This window comes from Python bivittatus, unplaced genomic scaffold, assembly GCF_059951505.1.
Source record: "Python bivittatus isolate LINGU-HERP-01145 unplaced genomic scaffold, Pbiv_v1 ctg000020_np1212, whole genome shotgun sequence".
NCBI classification, from domain to species: domain Eukaryota; kingdom Metazoa; phylum Chordata; class Lepidosauria; order Squamata; family Pythonidae; genus Python; species Python bivittatus.
The window spans coordinates 30,787,888-30,814,831 of NW_028277030.1; the positions used below are offsets into that span (position 1 = coordinate 30,787,888).

The 26,944-nt window shown below is 40.7% G+C and overlaps 1 protein-coding gene across 2 annotated transcripts in view; it reads left to right on the plus strand.

Moving 5' to 3' along the window:
• The first annotated feature begins 11,677 nt into the window (after positions 1 to 11,677).
• The window catches only part of PXDN (peroxidasin), an 82,225-nt gene continuing 66,958 nt past the window's right edge, over positions 11,678 to 26,944 (plus strand). Inside the window, exon 1 of one of the 2 annotated variants that reach the window (XM_088136657.1) lies at positions 11,678 to 12,381. In XM_088136657.1, the coding sequence (XP_087992783.1) occupies positions 12,155 to 12,381 (227 nt within the window). In that variant the 5' untranslated portion in view covers positions 11,678 to 12,154. The remainder of the gene's footprint in view (positions 12,382 to 26,944) is intronic. The other variant, XM_088136664.1, reaches the window with a different exon arrangement.

Below are 26,944 nucleotides of genomic sequence, written 5' to 3' on the forward strand. Positions count from 1 at the left end.
TGCTCAAAGAATCTCAGACATACAAGCACAGAAAGACATAGCCACCCTTAGTAAGGTTGATGATCTGAAATGGCTGAGCCAATATAAACATACTTCTCAAACTGCCAACTATTTAGAGATACAAATGCCAAAACACCTTAGGGAGATATTTACCCAAGCGAGATTTGACCAGTTTGATACAATAGTTAGATATGGGAGGCTTCATCGTATCCCTTATAACGAATGCATTTGTATCTGTGGAGCATCAGAGACTCAGAAGACTTAGCACATATATTATTTGATTGTAATTTGTATAAGAAGGAGAGAGGGATGTACCTTGGATCATATATTAAACGAATGACCCATTGGTAACCACATGTTAAAACAACGTATTTTATGTGTGATCAGAATTTGAAAATAACATATAATATAGCTCGGTATCTGAGTAAAACAGTACGGTTGAGATCTGCATACGTGCGGTTGATTGGGGTAAATTGTAAGGGTGACACAGAAATATGATCTGTACTCTCACTTATGTTTATACTTAATCACTGTATTTTATTTCCATTTTATCTAATTTGTTTTTATATTGGGTTTTATTAGCATTTTGTGTTTGAAATTCTGTATTTTGATATGGCCTAAGGGCTAATCAATAAACTTTGATTTGATTTGATCTGATTTTCATTCTCTATCTTTTCTCAGAAATTTCTTCATAAGTGTAATGCATCCGTTTCGTAAGTCCAAAATAAGAAAGTTGTCCAAGTCACTTTTCTGCGTTGAAATCCACACATCCAAGTCACTCTTCTGACTTATTATTTGTATGTCCCTTTTAGCTATTAAAACATCAGCTGGTTTCATTTGTAAGTCCTGTGTAGCATCTTTGTCAATATCATTCTTGTATTTTATCATTTTTAAATCCATATCCAAAACAGCCTGATTCTCAGTTGGATCCTCTTCTATCTCCTCTCTAAAACCCATGTTTATAGGATCAGACAATCTTAAGAGAAAGCTCTGAGTACGTTGTTGCCAAATATCCTTGAAATCCTCCAGAGTTAAAATACTTTTCTCCATTCTGTATTACTGGGTCTTCTCCTTTAACTGTAATTTTTAGTTCTTTCTGGTGCCTCTAGTAACCAGCCTTCAAAGTCTCCTTTTATCATGTTTTTCTCTAATCCACACCATTTTCCCATGGAAAAATTTCTTACACATAACTTCAAGATCTACATATATTTTTAATAGAATTTTAAACAAACCACAAGAAGGATTCATTATAGTTCATTCCAAAATCTTATTTCCAGTCAATCGAGCCCCTTAGTCCATTTATAACTTTCCAAAATCAATGTTCTAATCACCCTTTTGCTGCTTATTTCCAAATTAAAAAAAAATCTTTTAAGTTCTTAAACTTACATGAAAATTCTTTCGTTGAGGATTGAAGGAAAATCACCCAGTGAAATAAAACTTGTCTTTTTGAAGGTTCTTAGTATCCAAAAAGCAATTTACAAGCCATTTTCAGAAGTGATTAAGAAAGGAAGTGGGTGAACCCAGTGTCTCTTTGAAGGCTCCAAACTGTGGCTTGGGCAAGCTGACTTTCCCAGCTCCCAGAGCTCTAAAACCCACCAGAGACCAATGTTTTACAGTCTCGTCACGGGGGGCCTCTGTAAGGAGCCCTCTGGGCGATCCCAAGTCCTCCCCTTTGTCCGGGGAGGAATTTCAAGACGCTAATCTGTTCATTGGCTCCTTGTTCTGCCGCAGTCGTCAGCTCTGCTGAAAGCAAAGCCGTCTTCAGTTCACCATTGCTTCCACTGTCAGGTTTCCAGTTGTCACCATTGTCAGGTGCATGAAATTTGCTTACAACCAAATGTCATGCACCTGACAATGCATGCTGGAGTGAAAGTAACACTGGTGTTGTTGCAGGAGAGAACTTTATCTGAACGAGATGGCAGCAACTGGTGATCTTTGCAGCATCTCTCTCTCAGTCATGTGTTTGTTTAGTGACCATTTTGCTTCTGATTTAAGGAACGGATTGCGCTTGCTAAACAAGGAGAGGGTGCAATCTAAACTATATTGATATATCCTTTGGGATATCTCATATGTGCTGATCGTCTAAAGCGCTCAGCTGAACACTGTTTCAGTGGTAACAAACAACTATATGATGTATATGTCAAATACTCTGAATTGGGTATTATAATTATGTGATGCCAGTGTGTCATCACTCCAGGTTTTGGTACTGGCCATTAAGGACCAAAGAACTTTAGAGTTGAGATCTAGACGATTTTCTCCTATATGAAGCAGTTCAGAGTCTTAGGCCATCTTCCGAAACCTTTCTTCTGGGTTATGATCAGTTATCCTTTTCTTTAATTTATGCAAGACTATAGGGAAGTGGGTGCTCTGTCCCACCTATAGCACTGATGTATGTCACCTAAGCTATTAGTTTTGTGCAGTGTTTTATAGTATGACATACAGTAAAACCACGGCTAAATTCATAACAGCCTGGAAAGCTACACCAGTCAATGCTTCCAAATCATCTTCAAGGGCAGCCCCATGAATAGCAAGTTGCAATAGTCCAACCATGAGGTAACAAAGGTATGAGTGAGTGTGCACACTGCCTTCTAATCCAGGAAAGGATATGCCTGGCACACTAGAAGTAGGTGTTCAAAGGTTCTCCTGGCCATAGCCTTCTTCCTGTTGTTCAAGTAGGAGCCTTGAGTCCAGGAGACCATCCCCCCACCCCCGCAGATTGTGAACCAGTACCCTACAGATAAGTATGCCCCTATTCGATGCTACAGATATCTGTCTTGGTAGGGTTCGACCTAAGTCTGTTCCACCCCCCACCAGGCCATAGGCCTCAGCGTGGCCCTAAACATCTTCAGGCATTAAATCAGGACTTCTGCTGCATCACTTCTCCATCCAGGGTCAGAGAGGTAGAGCTGTAGATCATTAGCATATTGATGATGCCTCTCTCCATATCTGGCTCCCCCCCACAAACTGGCACTGAGCACTCAGAAGCAGAAGAATTACCATACAACACTGCTCCAACCACCAACCCTTGCAGCCAGTCCCCTATTCCAGTCTCACCAGAGATGATGTAGCAGGGTGACCAATACAGTTTTGGTTCCATGCCCAGGCCTGAATCCTGACTGATAGAAGTCTCTTTAGTTACAAGCCTATCACTTTCTCCACCACCTTCTCTAAAAAGGGAAGATTGGACATTGGACAGTATTGTCTAAAACAGTTGGACTGAGTGATGGCTTCTTACACAGACACACCACTGCTTCTTTCAAGGTGGAAGGTAAATGCCCTCCTCTCAAGGCTGTATTCACCACTGTTCACACTCAGGATCCTGTCACTGCTCTGGTCACTTTAACCAGACAGGAGGAACAGGGATCTAATCTTCAAGTGAATGGATTTACAGCACAGAACAACTTGTCCATTTCTTCAGGACTTACAGGATCAAAGTGACCCCAAGTAACCATACATTATGATGCAAAGTGTTTTTATATTTATTTAAATATATAAATAAATATTTATATATTTATTAAATTTAAACAGCCACCCATTTCAGATATGTGACCCAATTAGGGATGTGCAGTCACAGGGATGTGTTTTAATTAGGGATATGAAACAGACTCATTCTGCTTCAGGAGCTTGAACTGTGTCCATGAAATCACTAAGAGTCAACATTGATTTGAAGGAGATGATTTTTGTTGTTCAGTCATTCAGTCATCTCTGACTTTTAATTACTCTGATGAATGCCACTTTGCCAGGATTGTCTGTCAGTAACTGCTTTGACTTCTTATAAGCTCAGCTTTCTGTCATCAGTGATAATTTATTTGCCTCGTATTTTACTGTCTTTAATTTTTCCAACTACCATGGTCTTCTTCATAACTTTTGCCTTTGCATTTCATGTCCAAAATACCTAAATTTTAGCTTCATTATTATTCTTGCCAGTCTGGTTTACTTCATCTAGTACTGAATTATTGTTCTTCTTGTGATCCAAAGTATTCTCAGGCATTTTCTCCAGCGCCACCTTTTAAAGACACCCTTTTCTTCGTTCAGCCTTTCTGATGCTTCAGAGTACATTACAACCAGGAAGTCATGGCCTTGCCAAAGCATCTTTGCCATTGGGGTGATGTATCCACACTTTAATGTTATATCTAGATTTGCCATAGTCTTTCTCTGAAGTAACAGATTTTCTTTATTACTTGAGTATGTTCACCATCCTTGTGAAAATGTATTAACCTTACCAGGAAATAGCCCAATTTGTCAGTGTTTGCATTTGCAGATTTATAAAAACATTTCTAGTTTTTCCTAGTCCGGCACAAGAAAAATACAAATGAGTATGACCTTTTTATTCTTGAGCAGAATGGAGTGGACTTTTCTGGAAAATAAAAAGTCTATATGGGGATGAAGCCTACATACGTAAAACATAAATGTCATGCCAATCAGTGCAGGAGACTTTGAGCTATCCTCCTTTAAACCCTATTTTTAAATAGTGCCTGTAGCTTGGTTGGTTTGGAAAAGAATCTGATGAGATTTGCAGCAATAATAGCCCTTTCTGAAAATAATATTCTTGCCACGTTTCGCATGAATACAGGGGCATACAGGGTGGGGAGAGCGCTCCTAAGAAATGATTATGTTCCTTCTTGAATGTGATGAAGCTGATGGTCAGGAGTTACTGTGGAAGTATAAGGAAATAGTGTCTCATTGATATTATCCATAAAATAAAGCAGTTACTGCTAGGCTAGATCAGGCCAAGGCAACTCAGAAAAGGCTTAGGAGGAGAAGACTTGCCACAGTGAGGCAACACTGCAATGGTGAAATGGATTTCCCTCCCTTTCTATTACAACCTCTCATCACCATTCAGGATCCTGGCCATTCTTGGAGGAGGCCAGCCTTGGGCTGACTGCTAGGATGACTATGATTGGAGGGCATATCTGTCAGGCACTGAATGACATATCCCCTCTCCTGACCCTCAGTATTATTGAGCTGGCCAATTTTATTTTTCATTCCCTTCTTTCCACATGTCTGCTGTCCACCATAAGCAGCAGGCCAAAGCTTCAGAGAACTAGACCAAGACAAGGTGCCCTGGTGTAGACTAGTCAGCTCTGCTTCCAAATGAGTCTATTCCAATTTAACCTACTGTATCTGGAAATGCAGGCTTTGACAAAATATAATTAAGATCCCTTGTTCTAATTTAGTGGATATCCCTGATATTTCACAGATGAAAATATTCTGTCATAGTTGATAACTCTGACATTTCTTGTCCTCCAATGATTTATATGTCAAGGTAGTATGCCAAGAGGACTTGTTCTTTTGCTTAAAGCATATTTGTATGTACATATATACACATACGCATACAAACACACACATACATTAGCAACACATCTGAAATAGAAAGTAGGATGTGAAATGGAAACCTGTACGCTGTGTAGAACCTTAGCAGAACAATCCTTTGGATGATGATGAGGGGAAAATCCATAGTAGATGAACCACTGGACCCAAAGCCAAGCTCAGCAATGTATTGGTAGGTTGGAAAAAAGAAGTGCCATTCTCCCCCAAACTGGTGTGCATTTCCTTTCATTTTGGGGAAATAAGAAAACTGTGGATCCAGTATATTCCATGCCACCACTCCTCTACTTCTGAAATGCCCACATTTTGTCCTGGCTGACATTTTATCAACTGGTGGAGGACTGACTGACCTTCCTCTCTACCCGTAGTGAGGGAAATCTGTAAAACCTGGCATCGCCTAGAACACTCTGTCAGTAACCATTGGATTGTACTCCTATTGTTCATGTAAATGTATGCACAAGAACGTGTACAAAAGAGTAAAGTTATGCAAGTTGGCTGTCCTTTGCTCTGACAAGGTGCTTTGCTCTGTGAAGTTGCCACAATTCTCCTCCTTCAGGCAAGGGGATCACATGATTTGCCCCATACAGAAAAGGCACTTAATGTCACTCTGAGACCTCATCCAGGCAGTTTTATTAGCTTCTGCATGAGTTGGATGAGACTTTAGAGGAGGTGAAGAGAAGCAATGCTGACCAAGCAGTTTTGGATGAGTACTCCAAACCAACTTTATGAAAGCAAAGCACTTCTTTGAAGCTATGTACAACCCTACAGACTAAACATTACTAGGTTTGTTCAAAGATAAACCCTGAATTCCAGAAGATCACACCAAGAATGTTAATGGCATCCCCAAAGGGCAGAATAGAAATGAATACCAGTATTACTACTAATAATTATGATAACAATCAGAGGGAGGGAATATAACTAGGGGGCATTCCTATTAAATAGGGCACAAAGGCTAGATTCACACAACATGCTACAATGGGTTAAAGTGAGGTTAGGAAGCTTCTGAGAATTCATACATCATCTTCTTGTCTTTGAAGACTGATGTTAATGGATAAAATATCCAGTTATTTGTCTTACTGAGTGGATTTTAAAACTCTTTTATAAGAAATATTTTCTCTCAGGAAACATACACTCACACTGGAGTATGCAACCTTCTAGAAACAAATGACCACTGTACTGAGAAAGAAAATATCCTAATAATTTATAAGAAAAATCAGAAAACTAAGAGAATTTTAAAATGTTTATTAATTTCACTTTGGAACATCTTTAAGGAAATGCAGTTTGCTGCCAGGATCAACCTGAAACAAATTTGAAGCCATGTGTTTTATATCTGACGGTCATGCTCTATTTATGTGAAATTAAACTAGGAATATTTCCATAAGCTCCATTTTTATTTATATAAGTGTTTATTGGATAAAGATAAAACCAGCAAGTGGCAGTATTTGACAAAAATCAAGATGAAGAGCAGGAACGTTTGAAAAGAAATCTCATTTGTAGGTGGTATAAACAAAGTAGTAAGAATAGTTTTGTATTTGCCAAAAATGCATACACCTTCACTGATCAGAGGCCTTACATTCGCTTTACTTTACTTATTGTTTTAATTTTTATAATCATGGACTGAGAATCCAAGAGGAAGCATTAATTAGCATTAATGTGATTCTACTGTTTTGTGAGACAAAGTAAGGAACACGTTTTGGTTGAGAAGCAAGGCCTCTGAGGAGCAAAATCTACAGGTCCAGATTCTTCAAGAAATCTTTATTCCATACAATTGATTATAACATAATAATCAGAGATAAATTCTTCTTCCAAACGCTCACATTGCAAAAGATATCACTAGGTATTGTTGAAGGCTTTCACGGCCGGCATACGATGGCTGGTGTGGGTCTTCCGGGCTGTGTGGCCGTGTTCTTGAAGTTTTGTTTCCTAACGTTTCGCCAGCACCTGTGACCGGCATCTTCAAAAGGGTCACATCACCCTGGGCACAGAGAGAACTGCACCTGTCTGTGCTCCTGCACTCTGAAGATGCCGGTCACAGGTGCTGGCGAAACGTTAGGAAACAAAACTTCAAGAACACGGCCACACAGCCCGGAAGACCCACACCAGCCATATCACTAGGTGTTCAAATTAAAATTCATCATGTATATACATTTAACATTGCCAACTGATCATCTGCCCTGTTCCTAAGACTGGGTATTTTTTTTATACTTATTGATAGGATCTAAGAATCCTGCTACTCAGAAAAAAATATTGTATTTCTACTCTGTACATCTGATCGATTCTGGCCATGACTTGCCTATGTTTGAAGAGTTGGAAGAGAATAGTGATACTGACTGAAAATGATACTACAAGGATTCTCTGAAAGCAGGAGAATCAACTTTTTCACACTTACTGTCTGCCAAGATCTACCGATGTCTTTGAGTAATATTAATAAATCTTTTTGGCCCAAAATATGTCTGCTCCATTTGTTCTACTTCTGGATCTAACTTTAGACAATTGCAACATTAGCTTACAATCTTCTAAAACAGCTTGGACAATGTCTGGAAAACATCCGGTTTTCCTACGTAGAATTAATTCTGCTCCAGAAAACAAACTTATTTTCCTTAAAACTCATTGCTTATTAGAATGTGTCAATAATTAGTACAACTGCAGAGTACAGATAGTCCCTGGGTTAAGAACTCCCAGTTTAAGGATGACCCATAGTTAAGAGTGGAGCCTATTGTAGCAAAATTCAAGTTAAATACACAATGATTCTAGTTAAATACACAATGGCTTGAGTTCATTGCTACTTATACAGTAGTGTACAATAATACTGTTCCAGCATACGTACAAATTCGATTTATGGACAGATCTTGGGAACAGAACTCGTTCTTAAACAGGGGACTACCTGTACTTACTCTCCAACATTTCATGATGGCCTCATAATTTTTATTAATACAGGACATCCTGTTTCAGCCTCCAAATAATAAAAATACAGCCCCAATTGTAAATTAGGTCCTTCCAGTATTATTATTTAAGATTATACAGTGTAAGTATCATGTTGCTTCTTACTCCCACAGAAAACAGGAGCCAACTTCCCGTTGTCCACTGCTAGCAGATTATGTGTTTAAAGTTAAATGTATAAATACTACATTTGCTCAGATTTTTATCAGTACAGTTATACAAATAGTGCCATTGGCAGCCTTGCATATTGCACAATCATCAGAAGAAAAAGTTCACATTGACCCAGCAATAGTATTACACTTTATGGCATTTGGCTTGTGTGTTTGTAACAACACAGTATTTTCTGACGTGTGGATGAAATGGCACCTAAGCCAGACAAAGGCATTGTTCGGGAAGTCAAACAGAATTAAAGAGGGGAGCAGCCACAGATACACACATACAAGCGCAGCTCTCAACCTCACCGTGTAACTGGCTGCTGTAATCATAGTGTACTGTAGAGCACTGAATGCCTTTTGTTACAATAGCCTGATGAACATGCTCACAAAGCTTCCTACCACTCTGAATCTTGGTAAGTATTATTTACTTAACTGAATATTCAAAGATCCATCTTTGTTCTAGGTGATATTTTTGGGTGAGGTTTCCACATTGCCCTTCTCCAGTGTAGCTCTACATGTGGCGCATACAACTCCTGTGTGGAGCCATGATTGCATTCAGAGAAACACCCCACCCCCATCCCTGAAAAGCAAACATCTTTGCCTCTGGTTGTAAACTCATGCTGTTTCTGATGGGATACTATGGATCATTTTAAGTCGTTAAATGGTTACATAAAACATGCCACCTCTTTGCTTAGGTTTTCTTCTGTGGACATCCAGAAGATCCTTCTGGATAGTTGGAAGACAAGCTTTGCTACTGCCAGAGGTGGGGGGCAGAAAATTGACCAGAGTTAAATTGTTCTGTTGGGGGGGGCGGAAAGTCCACTCCAGACAACTTTGACTGTTTCATAGTTGTATGATATTCCTTTTTCAGGTGATTGCTCTAAAAAAACTGTGAAATGATAAGAAGTAACTGCATGTTATTTTATTGCTGACTGGCCAACATCATTTCCAACATTCCAATAAAAATCATTTTTCTCCATATATCAGAACTTTCAGTTTCTTTGAATGCAATGTCTAAACCACATAAAATAGGTGATTTTTTTTCAGGTTACATAATGTAGTTCAAATACTTGTGCAGACTACGGATTCTGAGTAAAAAATGCTAACTGAATCATATTCATATGCATAGGAAAATTTTCCAATTCAATGTTTTCTTGAAACATCACATCTGCAGCTACTTTCCCATGCCATGTCCAAGGCCTCAGTCCTGCTCTATATTGGAGTCCCCTTCTTAAGCTGCATGTATGAAGGAAACTTGGCAAATGAATGTGCCATGTACCTTGTAACATGTCCTCCTCCCCCATTCACAGGAATACAGTCATAGCCAGAGCCAGGCTTAAGAAAACCCATCAACTCCAGTTTGTTGCTGTATGAATGTAATGCAGGGATAAACATTTTTCTTTTGCACCTATGGAATTTGGAAAGCATCAGATGGATGTACTCAGAAAATGACTGCCGTGGGAGTATTTGCCTATTTATTCACAGAATACCTGCAGCTTCAAAACTAGAATGTTTTCTACCATTGCAGTGGGATCTAAAGTTCTTTTTGCAAATAAAGGCACCATTAGAAGCTAATACTTTGCGTTATTTGGCATATCTCAAGGGGAGCATCTGAGGGTTCATTGGGCCAAGGGCACAAGGCTGCCTACCCCTCACTTAAGGAATCCTGAGGAGGCTCTTCCACAGCTTAGAGGCCTCCATCGCAACCTTTCCCTCAAATAAGAGCTGAGAAGCAGGAATCCTTTTATTTATAGTCATGATCCTCCTGATTTTCTTTGTAACAAACCTTTGTGGACAAGAAGAGATTTACGATTGTTCAATGATGGAACAAGGAGCTGCAGGGTCCCCATTTGACAAATGGACAAATCCCAGTTTTGTTGTTTGTCAAATGGGGAGTCTTCCGCTCCTTGTTCCATCTCTGAACAACTGTAAAGCTGTTCTTGTCCACAAAGGCTTGGATAAAACATTTTCATTTCAAGAAAGGCCAAACTCCTTTGGGAGCCCATTTCACAATCTCGGCTACAAGATTGGGCATACCAACTGGGAAAATACAGTAATACCTCGGTTCACGAACGCTTCTGTTCACGAACAATTCGGTTCGCGAACAGCAGCATTCGCAAAATTTTGCTTCCGTTCATGAACTCCGCATTGGGTGACGAACATGACCCGCGGCCATCTTCCCTGCTCTGACACGTGGTCGTGGCTTCCTCTAGGTGAGATCGCAGTCGCAGACAGACACTTGCTGTGAAGCTTTTTGGTGTGCTTTTTAGCATGGCTCCAAAGAAAGTGCAGAGCGAGCATGGTGGTAAAAAGAAAGTGCAGAGCGGTAATGAAGGTGACAAGAACGTGCAGAGCAATCATGAAGGTAACCAGAAAGTGCAGAGCAAGAATGGTAAGAAGGTTTTGAAGAAAATAACCATTGAATTGAAGAAAGAAATTGTAGAAAAGCATGAGCGTGGTATTCGTGTGACTGATCTGGCCTCCGAGTACAAGATGGTGAAGTCCACAATCTCGACTAGTTTGAAGACTAAAGATGGTTAAAAAAAAAACACATATGGTTCAGAACGGATTAACCTTATTTACACTGAACCTCATGGGGAAATTGATTCGGTTTGCGACCAATTCGGTTCACGACCAGAATCGTGGAATGAATTAAGTTCGTGAACTGAGGTACCACTGCAAAAACAACCTTGACAGGTAGGCTTGCTTTGGATGTTGAGCAACCGGAGCTGAAAACAAGGTAGGCCTCCTCAAGCCTACTTTGTAAAGCCTACTAAGTCTCATTCGGCATCTGCTTTCCTTCCAGCTCCAAGTTCCAAGAGGAAAGAACTGATAAAAAGGTTCTGGAGGAGAGATCTTTAGGTTGCCTGAAAAATCGTCAGGCTCTGGAGCAGAAATACGGCAGCCTGCGAGAGCGCTCCTGCCACCGAGGCGCCTAGGGGCATTTTTCGGACGCGAGGCGTCTCTCCTGTGGCACCACCACCACCAGCGGATCCTGACCGAGGAATTTTTCTTTGCAACGCGAACTGTTACAATGCGGTGGGTGCACACACCCAACTTCCATTCAGTCAGCATGGAAGCGACTTTCGCGCGCCTTCTCCTCTTCCCGCCCTCATAGCTGTACAAGCAGAAAGCCGGGGAGAGAAACCAGCAAGGGGAGAGTGGGCCGGGACAGGAAAGAGCCTGCTCTCTCCCACGACTCTCCTGGGAACGCGCTCGGCGATTTGTCTGCCTCAGCCTCAGAGGTTTTTCCCTCAGGCGGCGGCGGCGAGTGAAGGGGGGTAGCAGAAGCAGCGCTGCTCGGCGCTCCCTCGCTTCCACTCGGCGCCTGCCCTCCTCGCAGCTGGCGAGAAAGCAGCAGCGGGGTCGGCCGCCGCCGCCGCCGGGCTCGGTCGCCCCTTCCGCGAGGGCGACTCCGGAGGGACAGAGGGATGGGACCGAAAATAACGCCAGGCTCCGCTCGAGGCGGAGGGACGGAGTGAAATCTGCGGCAGGCTGGCCGGCGGGGCGGTCCCTCCGGCTGCCGCCCCTCTTCCTCCTCCCCCCTCTCCGGGCTGTGCGCTGGGGAGGTGCTCGCTGCGGCAGCCCCCGCCTGTCCGTCCGTCCGTCCGTCGGCACGACCAGCGCCAGCAAGAGGGGTAGTCGCGGAGAACGAGGTCGGCTGCCGCCCCCGCTCGCCCTCGCCCGTTCTCTCTCGTGCTGGTTCCCGGCCCGCGCGGGCGCTCGGCGGCATGGCAGGGCGCAGGGCGGGCGAGCTCTTCCCCGGGCTCTGCTTCGGGGTCCTGCTCTGGAGCGGGAGCCTCTTGCCGCTCGCCTCCCCGCAGCCTCCCCCGTCGCCGCCACTCCAGCGGGGGAACGTGTGGTGCCCCAGCCGCTGCCTCTGCTTCCGCACCACGGTGCGCTGCATGCACCTCATGCTGGAGAGCGTCCCGGCCGTGGCGCCGCAGACCACCATCCTGTAAGTGGGCGACGGGGAGCCCGCCCGGGACCGGGCCGTCAGGGCAGGGGGGAAGGCGCCGCCGAAGTCGGACTTGTAGCCCGGGCAGTCCTTTGTCTGCAGCCCAAGGGTATCGGGGGGTGGGGGGTGAGGGAGGGCCCTCACTACTAGTAGTAAGTAACTCAGCTGTAGGCTTTCTTTTGTTTGCTCCGCAGCCTCAACTTTCGCGTTTTGTCTGCAAGTTATTTGGCCGCGATCCACGAACTAAATAAGTTGGGAGGCTGGGGGAGATCCACAGCCCAGCGACATTAAATTGCCTTTAAACTGATTTTAGCTGCAGGAAACTCGGAAAGGATTAAGCGGTTGGCGACTTTCCAAACAAATTAGCTTTTAAAAGTTAACTGTATATTTGTAGCTTGCCTTGATTGTTTCCACTGAGTTCAATAATAGCTCGGGCTCCAGTTTTAATTCATTGGGGGCTCTCACTATACCAACTTCAATATACTGTAAAAAGCCTTATGTGATTTCATTTTGCGTAGTTGTTTGTTTCCATCTTTGCTGGGAGTTTGATCTATAGCTTAAAGATCTGTGTCTTTTTTAGGAACATAACCACTAACATGAGCTTGTGCATCTTTTTTAAAGTCTCCGAACCGTCTTTGTTGTACAGTAGCAGTGCCTTCCCACTTATCCTGAATTCAGAATGTCTGTGGAAAGGTCTTGTGGGATATCCTGAAAATGCAACCACTAGGCACCATTATAATTTTTATATTGTATTTTATTGTCATAATAAGCACGTTGTCTTTGTAGATATCGTTTGTATTTGGGGCAGAGAGATGGGAGTTTTATATGTGTCTTCCAAGTTTTTGTAAACAAAGCAATGAGACATGAATACTTGTGCATGAATTTCGAAGAAAGTCCCCCCCCTTTCGCCATTATAACCAGTTATGAGACGCTTTCAGATGAATCTTATTAGTGGTTTTAAGCGTGGCATTTTTCATCAGAGAGGGAAGGATCTTTAGGGGATACTTTCCTCTTTATTTTAATGCATGTAGCTATAAAATATACAGTATGGAGTCTGTACTGAATTATATCAGAAGAATTACACCCCTCTGATCTTTCCAAGATTGATACTCTTCCTTGATGTTGCACATTCCAAAAACTCCATTGACGTGACTTCTTCCGAAAAACAGTTGCCTTGAAAACTGCAAGGACTCGTCCAAGCAGTCACTGCAGGGTCAGCAATGACTGAGCGCAGACAAAAAAAAAAAAAAAAAAAAGTGTGTATATATGTGGGTGTGTGTGTGTGTGTATCTATACACACACACACACACACACTACATATATTAAAAAGCCTCTACAAGAAACAAGCCCAGTGTGAACCATTAAAAATGGTGTGGAAAGTCTGCTGTAACATCAGTGCTTCCACTGTTTTGAATAATCACATGCATTTGTATGCAATTATCTGGGAAGTGAGCCTGTGGTCTCAAAATACTGAAATGCATCTGTGTTCATTTTAGAAAAGGGTACGTGAGCCACCATCTACTTGTTCACATAGTGCATAGATGTGAACAAGATAGTCAGTCCTGTGTTTGCTATTGAGTCATCTAGCACAGGTCCTAGTTACTTAAGAATCACAGTCATGTCGTTAACTTGGCAGCAGTACAAAAATGGTTTGTCACTGCCTTCTTCCAGTCTGTTTTGTTGTTTCCCTGTCTAGCCTCCAGTCCTAGGATTAAAAACTAAGACATTTGCTGTCTCATAATTCTAGTAATATTAAGGATGCTTAGAAACCTAGTGGGCCAGCACCCTCACAAAGAGGCATAACCTAAAGTGCCTTTCCCCGGTTCCAATTGGGTTGGACTGTAACTCGCAAAATTTCCAGCGCCCAGCTATATTGGCTGGGAATTTAGAGAGTTGAGTCCCAGCATACTTGGACACCAATGGAGAAGATGTTTGTGTACTCTGTATGGAGAATTACTTCAAATTCAAAGGAGTTAAATCTGTAAGAGCCCATTCTTTGCAGGGCTGTATAAATATTTTAAATTTTCAGGCAGCGAGGTATCGAGGATTTTCCAAGAACTGTCTTTTGGCATTTTTTTTTAAAGCATTTTTCAGTTCTTGCCCTTTTTAAAATGACAACATATGTAGAAACCCATTGATCTTTTATTATTTGCAATGTTCATATTCTTGGCCAGTAACAAACTACAAGATTTCAGTGTTCCAAGATTCCAGTGACTTTCAGAAATACTCCTGCAAAGCAAGAATTACTTTTTCTTTATTTATTCAGAAATAAGTCCCCTAGATGTTTTGAGGTATATTTTCTAGATAAATCTGCTTGAACTGCACTTAATTTATAAGATCAGAATTTAACTATACTGTGACATGTTCTTAGAAATCCTAGTGAAAAAATAGTTTTTGAGTTGTTTAAGTCCCTTTAAGAATATTTTCCTTTGTTTCATAATTCCAAAAAACAAAAAGTGGTATTTTGCTATTAACTGAGCCTTTGACCTTTTGGTTCAATGTGATTAATTCTACAAAAGTTGTAAAGAAACTGACTTATGTGGAAAATGGGCGCTTGATGTTTCTTGCCTTGCATTGAAAAACTGCATTGATAGAGCACTTCGGTATTGCTCAAAACATTCTTCATGACATTTCCTGTCATTCCCTTTTGTGAATGATCCTCAATGAAGCTTTATGTTGATCTTTTCTGTCAAGTCAGAAAGTTTAAATAGATGTATGAATAATAGTTGATTGATGAAAGTACTCATACTCTGTGGTCTTCACAGTTAACAGTCATTGTTACATGTTAAAAAGTTGTGACTTGCAAGCTTTCTTTAAAACTTTGATTTTTTAAAAAGTCTTGATGTGAATTATGTGGGGTATCCTGCAGATCAAGAATAGGCAATCTGGTGTTCTCTAGATGCTTTGGACAAAAACTGCCATAATCCTAAATTATTGGTCATGCTGGCTGGGATTTATGGGAGTTGTAATGCAAAATATTTGGAGGGTACCACATTGTTTACTCCTAGTATAGAAGCACCATTTGTTGCCTAGTGAATAAGCTGAATTTGTAGGCACATCTCCCCAATAAATCTGAAACAAAATTACTTTATCTTTTATATTACACTATCAGAGTGTCTAGGTTTTTAATTATAATATGGACTTCATGATAACATTTGTGTTTTCAATATCAAATTATCACCAGATTTAAAATACATGAATATCATAAACTATGTGTAAAAAAGCAACGTAACCAGAAGTTTTCCTCTTGTTTCCATAGAACACAGAACAGAAGAAATGTTGTTTTTTGTTCTGTCTGAAGCTTGCCCATGATATTCAATATAGTTTGAGGGCATATCACCAGAACTGGGATAGGAATTAAGCACTGTAAGCATTCCACCAGGGTGTATTATATGAACAAAACCACTGTGCTTTATCCCACTGGTTTATATCATGTTAGCTCAGCCATTCATGGCTTGTTAAACTATGAAAGTGTGATGTGTGGAACCAGTCTTACAATATAAAAGTAGGAAATTCTTTGTTCTGAGTCTAGATTGGTATAAAATTGTGCCGTCAACAAGGCATTCTTGCAAATTGAAGGAGTAAAACAGAAATGTGTTCCTCCTCATATTTCTGTAACTTTTTGCATTTCATCTGTTTTGAGTGAATTTCATGGTGGTGACATAAGATTCTTCCTCTTTCTACCCCTTTGGTCTCTCCGATTGAGAATCCCCAATCTCCAAAATTCCCAAAAGAAACAGCAAGGGGGGTGGCTGGGTTGAGGTTCTTCAGAATTTTTAGTTCCTTTGGCTCTGTGCTGTGTCCCCAGATATCAATAAAATATGGGCATCTTAACAGGAGCACATCAAGAAAAACATTGCCAACTTTCCTTTCCCAAAGTTGAATTGAGTTCTGGTTTAGTGAAATCAAAATTTAACATTTTATTACAATTTTTATCATTCTCATTGAGGACAAAATAATTGTAAGTTCATATTTTTGGTCCCGCTGAATATTCTGTGTAAGTCCTTGAATATTATAGGTAAATTAGTTTTTCTAGTATAGGCTGTCCCTTGCTTCTTATTGAGAGAGTGCTAGTAGGAACTGTTTTGCAATAGAAATTTGAAGAGAGAGAGAGAATTGAAGAGGACACAAAGGACTTCTTGTATACTTAATTTCATACCACCCCAAAGTTCAGCTTTAGGTTCTAGAATCAGCAGAGCAAAAAAGCTAGTCTATTCACAAGGTTCTCTCTCTGCCCATCTTCAGTTTTTCCCATAGCTGCAAGAGAAAATGTTGGGGGGCTGCTTTAGGAAAGCCTCTTACTGCTCCTTTTTAAAAGGGTGGGTTTTTTTTAGATTTTAAACCAAGAAAAAGTCCCCACAAACATCTCATCTGAACATGATATATATGCACAATCTGTATCATCATTAAACATTGTCCAGAGTGATGGTTAGTCAGCTAGCTCCTGCAAAACACAGATATACATGTGAAGTGTCTGCCAGGTGCCTGGTATCCTTCATTTTTTTCTTGGTTAAACAACAAAAAAGGAAATAAAACAATGAAATGACAAAATATAGATACTGATTCAGTATCAGTTTAATATTAAAAACATATGGTTTTGATTGATGATGGTGATGATGGGCCATCAAGTCGGCATTGACTCTTAGCAACCACTTAGATTTTCTAGAAAGATATTCTGCAGGGGGGTCTGTCCCTAGCCTGGTTCTTCAGGTCTTCCAACAGTGCACCTATCGCCACTGTAATTGAGTCCATCCATTTTGCTGCTGGTCGTTTTCTTCTCTTTCCTTCCTCCTTTCCCAGTATTATAAACTCCAGAGAGCCAAGTCTTTGCGTAATGTGTCCAAAGTATGATAAATTGAGCCTGGTGGAACTTGGACACCAATGGAGAAGATGCTTGTATACTCTGTATGGAGAATTACTTCAAATTCAAAGGAGTTAAATCTATAAGAGCCAGTTCTTTCTTTCTAGTGCCTGAAGTGAGAACTCTGAATTAATTTGCTTGATGATTGGTTTGTTTGTTTTCTTGGCTATCCATGGTATCCTCAGGAGTTTTCTCCAACATTGATATTCAAAAGTTTCTATCCTGCTTCTTCAAAGTCCAGCTTTCATTTCCATAGAATGTCACAGGGAAAACCGTTGCCTGCATGAACCTGATCTTTGTAGGTATAAACACATCCTGTCATCTTTTCCAAGGCCTTCATGGCTAACTCTACTAAGTGCTAGTCTATGATGTATATCTTGACTGCTTGTTCCTTTACTGTTGATAGTTGATCCTAAAAGGCAAATGCTGTCAATCATTTCGGCAACTTCATTGTCAATTCAAAGGCTGGTTGCTGTACCTATTGTCATTAGTTTGGTCTTCTTTATATTTAATTTTAGTACAATTTTTTCTATTGTGATTCTTGACTTTTATTAGTTGAGTTTGCAAATCCTTTGCATTTTCCACTATCAAAGTAGCGTCATCAGCGTAGTGCAGGTTATTCATGTTTCTTCCTCCAGTTTTAAAACCACTCTCACCTTCTTCCAATCCAGCTTCTTTGGAATTGGAATGTACCCTGATTTCTTCCAATTTATAGCCCACTATGTCTTTTACCAGATTTGCTAGCATAATTAGGTTAGAATATTTATTAATTCTTCTATTGCTTGCCATTTTTTATCAGTTCTTGTAGTCTTCTGACTTGATAATGATCCGAGTGCTGATCTAACTTAATCTTCTAGTACTAGAAGTTCTTGTAAGGAGGGAACATCTTCTAACATCCTTACTGTACAGTATTTCGGTATACTCCTTCCACCTTTCTTTGATCTTCTTTGAATCAGCTACTGTCTCTCTGTTGGTGTCCTTTAGCATACTAGTTTGAGGTTGGAAGCTCCTTATGAGTTCAGAGATCTTTTGGAAGATTTTCCTTTTTTTCTCCTTGTCTGTTTCCATCTTCAATGTCTTTATAGATGTTGTTGCAATACTGCTTTTTGTTTCTTCTCTGAAATTCCTTCCTAAGATCTTTGTATTCCTTGGCTTTGGGTTCTTTATCTTAGCAATTTCAGCTGTTTGTTCTGAAATCCAGTTTGCTTTCTTCTGTTTCTTCATCTTTGGCAATGTCTTTTCACATTCATTCTTAACTTCTTTAAGTCCATTTCACAGTTCCTCTGATTCCTGATCAGTGAAGTTCAGGCCTTCAAAATGATTCCTGGTGTTCTTCTTGAAAATGGTAGTTACATGGTTAAGATCATATCACAGAAACTAGTTGGCTTTCTTCTTCCACTTTAGCTTAAATTTGATTTTTGAATACTCCATCTGCTCATGTCATATAGGCATCATTTTGGTTGTTTGGTTGTTTTAATTAATAGGATAATGATCTAAGGAACCTTCAGTACCATTCACAGTAGTATCCTTCTGGATCATTTCAAGGGGTGTGTGAGGCACATTGTTGTGGTTCTGTTTTGTCCAGGGTCACTTCCAGGCTGTATTGGTGCAAGAGGAAAGGTCTAGCCCTATACCCATACTTTGCAAGGTCCCACAGGGTCTATCTTCTCCTCACTCCTATTTAACAGCTTTATGAAGCTCCTGAGTGAAAATAATAGAATTAAAATGATTGTGCATTTATATCACAGGAAGAACTACTCAGAAGAGTCTGATTAAATTGGTCAAGTCTTCTTCCTTGCTCCTTTGTTGAAAAAGGATTCATTCAAATGTTGACGGAGAGCTCCTTTTCTCTCAGTGAAGAGGCTGGCAAAGCAAACCCAAAGCAACCAAAAAGAAATAGTTTAATTGTTTTTGCTGGGCAGAAAATCTGGGCCTCCTGGCTTCCTTTTCCCTTCTGACAAAGAGAGCTACCTCATTGCACAGAGGAGGTTGTGTATATAGGTCTATGTGAGCAGATATTATATGGGCTAGCGTGCCCTGGTTGAGAGAAAGAAGATAGCCCCCCCCAAAAAAATGTTGGAGAAAGAAAATGAGTGAAACTGCAGTTGGAGGGGAACAGAATCATGTGGTCCTGATGTAATTGGCTTAGAGCAAGTGTGACCAATGCTTAATTTCTAAAAAGGGAATATTTCGTCTTTAATTTAAGTAGGAGCTGTGCTTACACTATGTCAAGTATGTATGTCTTTCTAATCTCCAACTTTGTACATGATAGATAAATGCATTTCCACACATTTGTATTATATGAGCCCGCACCGTGGATCTTTCCAGTACCTAACAATGCTGCTGCTGGTGGTGCATCTTTCTCTATTCAGTCAAATCCTAGGACCGCTGAGCAAACAGATCTCAGGTATCGAGCTTGTCACATGCCTTGCAAATCTTACTTTTTCTTCGTGTAGTAAAAAAGGACATAGGCTCTTATTTATGTATGGGTCCAGAGTTCACTGATACCAGATTTCATGCCAGACATGGCAGTAAACCTCAAATACTCAGCTGTGCAGGCACTTCATCCTGTATTCTGGAACTTGCTTACAACAGAAATTCACAAACATGACATGTCTGGGTAAGATGCTTTATTGCCGACAAGATTTAAGCCATAGATATGCAGATCTGCCTACTATAGAAATAGCAATGTAAATCTATAGGTTGGTCTCCACTCCAGTTCTAGGACTTTTCATCTCACCTGTTTCAAGAATGTGGCTGTTCTTTTCCTGGTGTTGAGACTGGGTGACATCTACTTCAGTTCTTGCAGTAATATAAAGATGAACCTAATGGTATACAGGTAGTCCTTGCTTAACAACCATTCTTTCAGTGATCGTTTGAAATTATGATGGTGCTGAAAAAATGGACTTACAATCTGTGCCCAAAGTTATGGCTGTTGCAGTGCCCCCAAGGTCATATGATCAAACTTTGGGCACTTGGCAGGCCACTTGCACTTATGACTGCAGGGGTGCTGCAACTCCCCCCACCCACCTATCTTCCCCCATCTATTTTTATTTATTTTTATTTATTTATTTATTATGCAATTTATATGCCCTTTTGGCTGCCCTGCAGTGGCACTTGGCAGCAGCATCGGGGCTGGGGCTGAAGTAGAGGCTTGGGGTCTTGAGCAATCTCAGCCAGCTGCCACCGCTCCCCAGGCCTCTACTTCAGCCCCCATGCCGCTGCTGCCACTGAGAAATGCTGTCTTAAGCCTCATACCACAGCGAGCCACCCCAGCACCATTGTGCAAAGTCCCAGTTGCCCCTGCTGCCCTGTGCTCCACAGGCTCCGCTGACCTTCGCTGTTGTCCTCCCGCTGCTGATGAGGCACGCCCAGCCTGACCCTACTCTGTGTGGCAGCTGCTGGCTGCATCAGGCCTTCTTCCTGAGGCTGCTGGTGCTGTTCTCCAAGTTGCTCATGCCATTCCTTCTCCAGATCATGCACTCCATTCTCACAATACTTCAGAAACCTAGTCTTCCCCAGGTCTCACAAGAATGGGTGCGCTATTTGGAGAACGGCAGGAGCTATTTTCAGTGAGTTTCAGATGTACATCTCATTTAGAAAAGCCTTAATGCAGCTCATCTGAAATAAATAATGTTCTTTCAAAGCATAATTAAGTACTTTGAACACACTGTGGTATTTCACAAGTGCAGCTGACATACAGCATAAGTTTTCTGCTGGAGAAAGTGGTCAAGAAAAATACACTTTCTGATTACCTTCCTCCTTGCAATCCTTCACTAATATCTCCCATGCTAGTTGCAGGGGTCTCCTTTCCCTTTGTTGATGTTAGGAGTTGCAGGTATCAAAAAAAGCTGCTGTCTCATCCCCTTTCTCTTGTGCTATTGAAAATTCACCGAATACAAGTTTGGATTCATCATTCTCATCACACAGATACCCATACATAGATACATATGTATATTGTATGTGTGTGTAGTGACAGTTGCCTTTCCTAGCTTCTCTCTGCCACACGGTATTCTAGATCACCCTTTCTCAATTTTTTTTCCCTGGAGGAACCCTTGAAATAATGTTCAGGTCTCAGGGAACCCCTGTATAAACATTATAATATCTATATCTCATGGTAAGTTAGCATGATCAGTAAGCAGAGTCATGGCCTGTAAAAATTCCCACCACTGAGAGCACTAGCATTGCATGGTACAAAGTTAAACAGTTAAAAAATGCATAGTTTAAAAAAAAAACTGTGTACTATGTTTGTTCATCCATCTCCTGGAACCCCTAGCAACCTCTTGCAGAACCTAGGGTTCCATGGAACCCCATTGAGAAAGACTGCTCTAGACTCACACCAATTGCTGACATTCTGAATACACACCTTGGTCTCAAGCTGGAGAAGTGATGTTAACCTGCATGTATACCAAGGAGGTCCCCCTCCCGCCAGTACTGCCTCTTTGGGGGGCAAAAGTTTTTGTTTTATATCTAAACCTCAGAGTGAGAGTAAAGAGGCAAGGTCTAGCTAGGAAGCAAGACTGAGAAGAGCAGCTTCAGAAATTACCTGTTTCAGGCAACAGCTACCTCAGAAAAGATAGGTAAAAAATGTTTAGCTAGCAATATTGCATAAGGTTATTTTTATTCTGGAATGTGTGTTAAGCCTAACGGTCTCTGATATCTGTTACCTCTAATATTTGCATCTCTGTACATACTCAGTAAACGGTGTAATTTTTATGCATCTTGGCACCCCTTTATATCAGACAAGTTTCTGTATTATTAGCAGATCTATCATCTTCTGTCTGCGAAGAATGTTACCTTCTCCTTTGTACTTTTCTGTGGGAGATTCCATTAAGACTTTGGCTGTGATTTTAGCAGCACTGTACTTTTTACTACTGAATATTTTACCTGTGACTACTTAAAGCTGAAAAGAGATTCCTCTTGTCTTTTTTTTTAATGAAGTAATTTTATTTATTGCTTGTGAGATTGGTCTGTCTCCAAAGGAAAGGGGGCTGTTTTCCCCATCATACACTTCAGAGTTATAAATGCCAGGAGATGGTAGTATAAAATTTATTTCATGTTAATCATCTTTTGGGGGGGGTACTTGTCAGTAAAGCTATAGGTTATGGACTTCCATCTGACATCCTGGGTTGGGGGAAGGTTGCCAGGTAAAGGCATCCCCTTACAAGATAGGCGATGGCGGCAGTCACCACCAAGCAGATACACCATGGAACAAAGGCAGGGCCAAGGTGTGTAAAACCCAAAGTATTTGGGGGAGAGAAGCGTTGAGACCTACTTTTCACTCTGATTCTACAAATGTGTATGTACACAAACACAAGCGCACACACATGCATGTAGGCATATTCACACACACTGTTTCATCACCTTGTATGTTTTCTTTCTCAGATCATTTCTCTGTAGGAGGTGAGGTAGATTGAACATTTCTGAGTGAGCATGTGGTGCAAACTAAAACATTGTGCCGCTCAGTTTGCATAAAAATGTTGCCTCCATTACCATGGTTTCAGCCTCCATTACCATGGTTTCAGTTAGACTGTAAGAGAAGGTGGGAATTATCCACTGCTTGGCCACATGTAATGATGGCCATAAATGTCAAGGTGGTGCCAAGCAAATGCAAAATGATTGCTGGCTCAGTTGGAATGGAATGTGTCAGATGGTGGGGGGAAGGAAGCTGCTCCTTCTCATAGGCTACCAGCTTTGGATTCTCATTGCTCTGAGGCTCTTACTGTTGCTAGGAGCAGCTGATTCCTTTGAAAAGAGAGCTGAGCTGAATGAAGGTCTAAGACCGAACCAGAGAGATGGAAAGAGCCTGCAGACTTCCTTTCATTTGTTCTCTGGACAGCTGCAAGACTACAGTTGTTGCAATCATATATTATCTTCCTTTTGATGGCCTTATTTCTCACCTCTAACTACTTTTCCAAAATAAATATTTTAAATATTATGAAAATATGGAGATGTCGTAAGTATTGCTTCTGGTATGTTTATAATAAGTAAATAACTGAATATCATGGGCTTCCAAAACTTGTTGGGGTTTCAATTCACAAGCATAATTTCTGGAGTGCATTTTCATTTATATACATTTTAATCCACATTCCATGAAAAGTAACTGCACTTTGATCAAGCAGTGCAGGATATAAGCCCTCACTCTCATTATTAGTATCTTTGAATTCAAAAGGGCTGTTTTTTTTATTATTTATTTACTCAGAGAATCCATAGGCCAATTTTTAGAGATGACACTTCCGTAGAACTTAGTGTTGTGAAGAAAGAGGTCTGTTTAAAGGATTACAGTGATGGACGGTTGCATATTTTGACAGACACTGAGTTTTATGAGGGTGGGAGGCTGCTGCTGAAAGGCCTAACCTTTTTCACAGATAGAAACACAAATAGACCTTCCCAATGATTCCAAAGATTGATGGAAGAAAGACACATCTTCTGGAAATTGAGTGTCAAATCATTTAGGCTTTAAAGAGGAATGCCAGCATTTTAAATTGAAGCCAGAAGGCAACTAGTGTTGGTTGTACAAGACAGGTGTTACATGGTCTTCCCATCTGGTCCCTGGTAGTATTTTCACAACTAAATTTTGTACCAGCTGAGGTTTCTGAGCTGTCTTTTAAGGTGTTAAAATAGCATGGCCAACTGCCTGGAACTGGTGTTAAAGTCCATACTTCAATAATCTAAAGCCACTTCAGACTATTGAAGTGAGTAGAAACAGCTGCAATGTGTATTATTTCTAAATAGCTTTGAAGGGACTGTTCATCACAAATTCAAGACTTCGTTGGTTTTGCAGATACAGGTAGTCCCTGGGTTAAGAATGCCCAGTTTAAGGATGACCCATAGTTAAGAACGGAGCCTGTTGTAGCAAAATTTGAGTGCAATACACAATGACTTGAGTTAAATACACAATGGGTTGAATTACTTACACAATACTACTTATACAGTATTATATAATAATACTGTTCCATCTTACTTACAAATTCAACTTAAGGACAGACCTTGGAAATGGAATTTGCTCTTCAACTGGGGATTATCTGTGTATGATAAAGTTGCTGCTCAGACTACACAGAGCAGTTTTACTTTCTGCCTGGCTTGTCACTCCCCCACCCCCAAAATAATATCTTCTAGAACATAACTGTATATAAAATCTTTCTCCTTGAGTGATTTTTGGGCAACCACAGATCATACTAATGTAGTAGTTCTCACACTTTGGGTGGGGTGGGGAGGTATCTTTGTGGGCCATTCCATAAACTTTTTTTTGTTCTAAAAGCATGTCCAGAGTTCATAATCTAATAATAATATAGTTCAATAACATTAGTATTGTTTTGTTATATCATAGGCCCTATGACAGGCTACTTAGAGTAGTCACTTTACCTGGTAAGTTTAAAGGGAACATTACAATATTGCAATGATGTAGTATTATAAATATTATTGATTCTATGCCAGGGACTTTGTTAACCTGTTTGATTATTTAGTCCTGGCCAAAATGGCCTCAGTCTCTGTCCAGAAGAATACATTAAGTGCAGATACACTCTTACCTGTTCTACAAGCTTTCTACAACCATTTGACTGGTTTGCGGACCACAGTTTAAGAACTTTTGACATCTAGTCATCTCCAAAAGACTTGCAACTTCGATGCTTAGATTTCTAGGAGCATCCAAACTGGCTGCAAGTTATATATATCTACGAATACCAGTTTGGGAAAGAATAATTTAAAATACAGTGCTGATGGGTCCTTGGTACAAAATAAACAAATGTGCTCTACTTAATCTTGGGCAATTTCCTCTCTGGACTCATAAAATACAACTTTTAAATCATACTATCTACAATAACATTTTTTTATTAGAAAAGAAGTAAAATGACTTGCTTTTTCTTTGAAGAATATGGTTTCTACTAACCTCCTAATTTGAGAGGATGTTATTCTTCATCATGTACGGTATATAGCATGTAACTGTAAGCGTGCCTAGAATGGAAGAGAACTTTATTGCGTTGAAGATAGGAAAGATTTATACTAAAGTATTAAAGGGCCACCTGTATCAGTCTTATATTGAAGAACTACTGTTAAATTTCAGTGCAAAGAAACTATTTAAGTTATTGAGCATGATTTCCATGTTAGAAAAGCTTGCTTTGAAATTTCAAGTTGGCAAAAACACAGTCCACTAAAGTCTACCTCTTAACATGTTAGAAATGGTGCTGAAGAAAGGATCACTTACATAAGCCCCACTGGTGCATATAGGTAGTCCTTGACTTGCGACCATTTGTTTAACGACCATTTGAAATTGCGACAGCACTGAAAAATAACTTGTGTGACTGGTCCTCACACAACTGCTGCAGTGTCCCTGCAATCACATGGTCAAAATTTGGGCATTTGGCAACAGGCGTGTATTTACGATGATTGCAGCATCCAGGGACCATGTGATCACCATTTGCAACCTTCCCAGGGGGCTGCCAACAAGCAAAATCAATGGGGGAAGCCAGATTCACTTAACAATTGTGGCAAAAAAGGTTGTAAAATCAGGCACGACTCATTTAACAACTGCATTGCTTAGCAATGGAAGTTCTGGTCCTAATTGCAGTCATACGTCAAGGACTACCTGTATGCAGAACTAGTGATGCTATCAGGACAGAAGTAAGGGGCAGAGATGAGCTTCACTCTGTAGAAGGAGCAGTATGGACTCTGGATATGTCACAGAACACTTATCACATTTTGCAATAATAAATATTACCATCTCAAAAGACTCCCATATGACCATTAAATCTAGAATTAAAGAATATGTAATGGAACTACAGTACGTTACCTACTTGCCTAAATAACATCTTCTGGTCATAGCATTATTTACTGATGAGATCTGTTAATAACCTTCTGTTGCTAGATCTATTAGTTAAGCTTCATAGCTAAAATGCAGTGAGTAATACCTTTTGCGGACTCTTTTCTCTTTTATCTGATCGTTCCCTAGGCAGCATCTATTTCCCCCATCTTCCAAGGCCACCTTCACGTTCCATCACAGCAGCCCCCTTCGGCTCTCCCTTCCATTCTCAATGGTGGTCGTTAAGCAAGGACTACCTGTAAATGCAAAATGCAAGCTGAGTTCTCAGGAGAAAGCACTTGGAAACCCCGGCTCTCTTAGAAGGTTTTTTCCCACATCTATTTTCTCTCTGTAGTTCCTCTTTCCCAGCCTTTCAGGATTTGTGGGATTTCCACTCCTGGGGATTCTAGAATTTTATTTGGGAACAGGTATTCCAGGAGGGAAGCTTCTTCCCATCCCTTTCTCCCCTACTACTTGCTCTTTCCCCACGCTGCTTTGTTGCAAACCCTTTAGGAAACTAAGCATAAACTGGCTTTCTGTGGTCATCTTGGCTTGGTCTGGGCTATAAGGCTTTGCCTACTTGTTGCCTTTTTCTTTCATTGAAGAACCCCTGTTGTAGGAAGGATGTCTTTGAAAGACTAATAAATATGGATGTAACAGGAGCACCGAGTTTGGGTACTGACAGTAAATCAAGCTGTGCAGATATTATAGCTGAACTTTGCATTTCTAACACAGATAGCTGGTGACTCATGCACCTTAAGGACTAAAATGTTTATTATGGCTTCAGCTTTTAACCATCCTGCTCTGCTTTATCAAAGACATGAAGGCTATGTTTGCACAACATGAAAAACCCAGCCTTCCCTTTTCCTAGGCAGGAGATTCAGTTTCGTATGCTAGCAGCACGC